General features: G+C 37.1%; 1 protein-coding gene across 1 annotated transcript; it reads left to right on the forward strand.

Annotated features, from left to right (window-relative positions):
- The first annotated feature begins 358 nt into the window (after positions 1-358).
- On the forward strand, positions 359-4240 carry LOC131055082 (pentatricopeptide repeat-containing protein At1g63330-like). Its single transcript, XM_057989723.2, has one exon. The coding sequence runs from the start codon at positions 438-440 to the stop codon at positions 3105-3107; it is 2670 nt and encodes an 889-aa protein (XP_057845706.2). The 5' UTR covers positions 359-437; the 3' UTR covers positions 3108-4240.
- The last annotated feature ends 1762 nt before the right edge of the window (positions 4241-6002 follow it).

Raw genomic sequence — 6002 nt, forward strand, 5'->3', positions numbered from 1 at the left:
CCCTTTCTAATACAACATCTTTATTTAAAATCAAATTAGGATATATACTTATCTTATTACATTTATTACTTCTATTACAATATTAAAACACAAAGTACACTAAATGACACTTGTTATTATAAGATAGACCCATCTCACAAAGAAAGAATAGATTAAAGACTGACTATCAACCCTAATAACTATACATTATTAATTTTAATATATTTTTTTTATTTCAGTATATTTATCAATATCTAACTATGGTTAATTTTGGTTAAAGTAATATTAATCGTTGTGTGTATTTTGTATCGGGTTCCCCTTTACAGTCAGATGGCATTTAAAAACTTTTAGTGGACTGTCATTTGGCAAATAAAAATGATCTCCCAGCTTTTTCGTGCAGAGGCATCACCAAGTTGAAATAGCAGAGGGGTGACAAGGCGACAAATCAACTCCTCTCAATGTTGAGGAGATGCCTGATGCAGGAATGGGAGTGGCCTGAGGGCGAAGGAGCAACTCTTAATATTTCCATGGTATGTTCAGAACTGGAATCCAATATAAAAATGGCCTTCAAACTCACCGAATGGACTTGGCAGCTAAGGAATAGTCTTTCCTTCGCACATGGAAGAGGAGTAGTTGATTGTTTTTCTACTTCTTATTATCAATCCATCATTGATGTTCTCCTCAGAAGAAAGAATCAGAATGAGAGAAATATTAAGAAAATACTAGATATGCTGAACACAATGAGAAGACAGAGATTTGCAATTAATACTGACTTGGCTGGAGACCTCATTACCTACTTTGGAAGGGCCGGCATGCTTCACAAATCTGTTCAAGTCTTCAATGAGGTGAGAAAAACATACCCAATACCAAATTCATACCCTTACAATTCTCTTTTCGACGTTTTCGTTAACTCAGGCCACATAGATGACGCTCTCAAATTATTACATGTAATGTTGGAAACCAACATTGTGCCAAATAAGAACACTTTCTCCACATTGTTCTATTCTTTATTCAATTCAAAGAGATTGCGAGAGGCAGAAATGATTATATTTCACATGATTGAGAGACGTTCTTCTCCAGATGTTATACAATTTACTCAATTGATCAACGCCCTGTGCAAATTAGGGAACATAAATAGAGCCTGGGAGCTTGTTCATTTTGCCAAAAATAATGGTGTCCATCTTGATTTAGGACTTTTCAACGTTCTGTTGACTGGTCTTGGCTGTGATTTCTCTAGAATTAATTTGCTTCTAACTGAAATGAAAGAGATGGGGATTGTTCCCGATGTCATAACTTATACAATACTGTTGAAAGCTTTGTGCAAACCTGGCCAAATTAAGGAACATGAATTATCAAATAAGACCGGTCATGTTCAATGTTCTCTGAATATTATTACATATAGGACCCCAATTCATTGCGTCTGTAGGTGGGATGGAGTAAGTGAAGCTCTTGGATTGGTAGCTAAGATGATCAAAATTGGTTGTTCTCCAAGTGTTATTACATATAATACCGTAATTGATGGTTTATGCAAGGTGGGTAGAGTAGATGAGGCTTTTGGAATTGTAGCAACAATGATACAAGATGGTTGTTTCCCTGATACCCATATTTATACTACCTTGATATATGGCTTTTGCAAGGCTGGCAGAAAAGATGAAGCATGTGTCCTTTTATGGCAAATGCTGAAGATAGGTCCTTTTCCCAATGCAGTAACATTTAATGCTATAATTGATGGTCTGTTGAGTGCCTGTGGTCATAACGGTGATTTTTCTACAACTTATATGCTTCTAGCTGAAATGGAACTGATGGGGTTTGTTCCTAATGTCAGAACGTATACAACAATGATAAAATTTCTTTGTAAGTGGGGTCAAATTGAGGAAGCACAGGAACTCTTCAGAAAGATAACGCATGCTCATCTTTTGCCAGATATTGTCACATTTAATACCCTGATTGATGGTCTCTGCAAGGTGGGTGGAGTAGATGAAGCTATCAAATTAGTAGATGAAATGAGGCATGTTGATTGTCCTCTTGATATCATAACATATACTAGCCTGATTGATGGACTCTGCAAGGTGGGTAGACTAGATAAAGCTCTCAGACTAGTAGCCAAAATGATACATGATGGTTTATTTCCTGATATCCATACCTATACCACCTTGATGAATGGCTATTGCAGCTGTGGAAAAATAGATGAAGCCTATAGTCTGTTTTTACGAATGATGAAAATGGGTCCTCCTCCTGATGTGGTGACATTTAATGCAGTAATTAATGGATTGAAGAAATATGGCAGGATGGTTATGGCTTTGGAATGTTTTTATAACATGTCCAAAAAGGGTCTACGGCCAGATGTATTGACTTATAATTCCTTGATATGTGGCCTATGTAAAATGTGCGAGTTGGATAAGGCTCAGCAGTTATTTAAGGAGATGCTAAGGAAAGGCTGCTCCCCAAGTGCTGTTACTTATAACTTTTTGATTGCCGGTTTGTGTCGGATTAACAAGATTGGTGAAGCTTGCATGCATCTCTCTCAGATGGAAAAGAGTGGCTATGTTCTCAGTGTAGTGACATATACCATTCTGATTCATGCATTCTGTAAGATAGGAGAGTTGAATAGGGCATGGGAAATTTTAAAGGAAATGGCAAAAAGGGATTTAAAACCTGATGAAGTAGCATACAATACAATCATTACTGGTTTTTGTAAAGTGGGTGATCTTCCTGGTGCACTCATGCTGATGAACATGATGAGAGATGAAGGTTTGGCTCCTAATCTGATTATCTATAATAGTTTAATAAATGGCCATCGCAAGATTGGTGAAATGGATGAGGCTTTGAGGATTTTCGAAATCATGATAATGGATGGCATTACTCCAGATGTTGTAACCTATACCATGCTGATTGACATTTTCTGTAGGCAAAACAAAGTTGATATTGCTTTGTCAATGCTAGATGAGATGAGAGAAAAAGGTTTAGTTCCGAATGTTGTCACATACAACAAATTATTTTATGGCCTCCGTGATTTGAATGAGAAGGAAAAAGCATATCTAGTGATGGATCAAATGGTTAAACAAGGCTGTGCTCCAGATCGTACAACTGACTGGTTACTTAGTGACTGGCTAGTTGATGTTGGGTGAATAGGTTAAATCAAAGACTTTGTAAACCATGATACTGTTTAAAATCTAGGTGGGTGCAATTTGTATTTCATATCATGTATTAGACACAGAAGTCACACTAATGGCTATAAATATTTTCCCAGCCAGAGGTCAAATTGACTTGTAGACAAACCCCCACCAACTTGATTGAAATTCATGTGAGTTCATTACATTATAAATGCCAACTCGATGCAAAGGTAAGGCTGCAGCATCTCATATCAGACAGGAATGGAAGTTCTTCAAAACAAGAGGGAACCCAGTGAATTGAAATTTGAAAGGGAGCAGAACATGAGCAGAAAGGCTTGGCTCATCAGTGGGTCAGTAACAGCATTACTTGTGTACTGGATCAGGTATCTCCTTCAAGACCTGCTGTTCAAACTTTTCTAGAAGCCCTCCAACTTTCTGATTTCCGCAGAAGTTGGCTGGCCAAATGTACGATGGTAATGGTAACGTGTTTTGGTCTTTGAATATCATTTCAAGGTCAGATACTAGTTGAGAGTGATTGGCTTCATTCATGTTACCTAGCTTTCCCAGATTCTAGGTTCTATAGTATTTCCTTGAATGGTCTGGAGGCAATCAAAGTCGATCCTGAAGAAGTCAAATTACTTGGAAGAAGTGAAGAAAATAATACAATTTTGGCATGTGAGGAATATAGAAGCATGAGAAGAAATTAAAAGACATTTGCAAGAATATGGAAACCGCCAGCGATTATATAAATTGTCAGAAAGGGGGGTTTCTGACAAGGCTGTGATGATCTTAGAGCTGAAATGTGTGATTCAAGGACAGGTTTTTAAAATTTAATCAGTAATCTGGATCCTCTCTCTTTTGACGTGCGGATCTTTCTATCAAGTGGAGGGAACTCTGATCTGCCTTTTTGCTAATGGAGTCATAAGAAAGTTGTTTCAAACCACTCCAAGTTTTGTATTATAATTTGAACTGAAACACTATATGTAGAGTGCTGGGATGGAAACATTAAAGTCTACTGTGTAACACAAAAACAGAGAGAAATTCCAAAAGCTCATGGGCATGTCTTGTGTCTGTAACAATCTGCCATGTAGAGGGCAGCAATTCAAATCTGGCGACAATTATGATATTCATATAATAAAAACTTATTCTTCCAAATTACAAGAAATCGCTAGATCAGAATCCCATGGGCATAATAGCATGAAATTGTACAACTCTTAGTCAAGTCTATTCCATTGTAGTGGTCCAATTAGGCTACTGCAATTTTTTTTATTAAACATAACTAATTTTCAACTGGCTACTGCTAACTGAAGATTTCGTTCTGTTCCATGTTAAAAAATTCACTCCCTTCCATCAATTCCTTGAACACGAGACCAGAGAAACACATCAGTATTGTCTTTTATATCTTCCATGAACTTATCCCTCCTATGACACATCTGAAACATAACTAATGAATTACTCCTTTATTGGTTTGGTATAGGCCTATGGCTGAGGCTCCTGTATGCTTCAAATTCCAGACATCAGAGTATGAATTATACCAACTTTCTTGAGCTGGATAGTTGGACAACATGGCACTTTTCCAATAGTTGATATTAGGGAAAATTTGCGTGATCTCATGCCATGAAAATAAGTTAAACTTTACTTGTTTGCAGGAGTTGTAAAATCAAGCATCTTCACTGACTGAATCATAGTTATATATTCCTTTAGTGGATATTATTCCCCTGGAAATTATCAACTGGTAGCTGGTAACTGAGGAGATGTGTTCTGTTGTACCATGTTAAAAAATTCATTACCTTCCGTCATGAAGTTATGCCCACTTTCATACAGTCTGAACCATAACTAATGGATTAGTGCTCTATTGGTTTGTTATAGGCTTATAGCTAAGGCTCTTGTATGCTCCAGCTTTCATATATCAGAATATGGATACACTCACTTTCTTGACCAGTATAGTTGGACAACACAGCACTTCTCAATTAGTAGATGTTATGGCAAAATTTGCATGATTCAATGGCTGAAAATAGTTTAAACTTTAAACTTTACCTGTTTGCAGAAGTTGTTATATAAAACATTCTCACTGACCGAATCATAGTTACAGTTTCCTCTGATGGATATTAAACCCCAGGATATAATTCATCCTGTGTGTTCTTACATAATTACTCAATTCTATTACTATGTGATTTCTAAGCCGATTCAGAGCATTTTGCATGAAGCCAGGATCATCTATTACCTTACCCATGTAATAACCCTCCCAGATTAGCAGGATTTTTTCTTTTCTCTTTTTACCATGTGACATCACTATCTTAGTAACTATAGAGAGACAAACTAAACAACATAGATGAATATCATGAGTTTGTTGCATCCACATAACCAGCAAGATAAGAAGTCAATAACTTCAAGTATTTTTCCAAGGTATCCTCTTGTTAGTGCAGGAATACAAATTGAGACATTTCTGTGACATGCACATTCTGTAAGACATAATGATACATCGGATCAGCTTCCACGAGTACAGTAGTTTGCTAATATTAAAGGCCATTATTAAAGAATTCATACCTTGGTTGATAAGCTGAGAGTCAAGTCAGTTCCCCCATCTTTGCTTGTCAATGCTGCACATTAGAGTGTAAAGTGATCCCGACCAAATGTGTGATGTTCCCACTCTAGTCAGTCTTTGTGACTGATGGGTTAGCCTATTAATTTTGAACTCTCGTAGGCTTACATTCTGAATAGAGAGTCTCGGTGGTAGTTCCACTTCTTCAGTTCAGTCTTGGGTTTAGTTCTAGGGCCTTAGCGGTTGGTGTGTGGGCTTAGTTGAGGGACTTACTATTTTTAGTAAGTCAATCTGGCAGTTGTGCTATATTTAGTCAGAGCACTTGGACACATGGGGGTTATTCAGCGTTGACTCCAGCTTTTGACGAC

This window comes from Cryptomeria japonica, chromosome 5 (genome assembly GCF_030272615.1).
Source record: "Cryptomeria japonica chromosome 5, Sugi_1.0, whole genome shotgun sequence".
Classification (NCBI taxonomy): Eukaryota; Viridiplantae; Streptophyta; class Pinopsida; order Cupressales; family Cupressaceae; genus Cryptomeria; species Cryptomeria japonica.

Coding starts and splice junctions, on each gene's coding strand:
- LOC131055082 (XM_057989723.2), top strand. CDS start 438: ATGTTGAGGAGATGCCTGATGCAGGAATGGGAGTGGCCTGAGGGCGAA.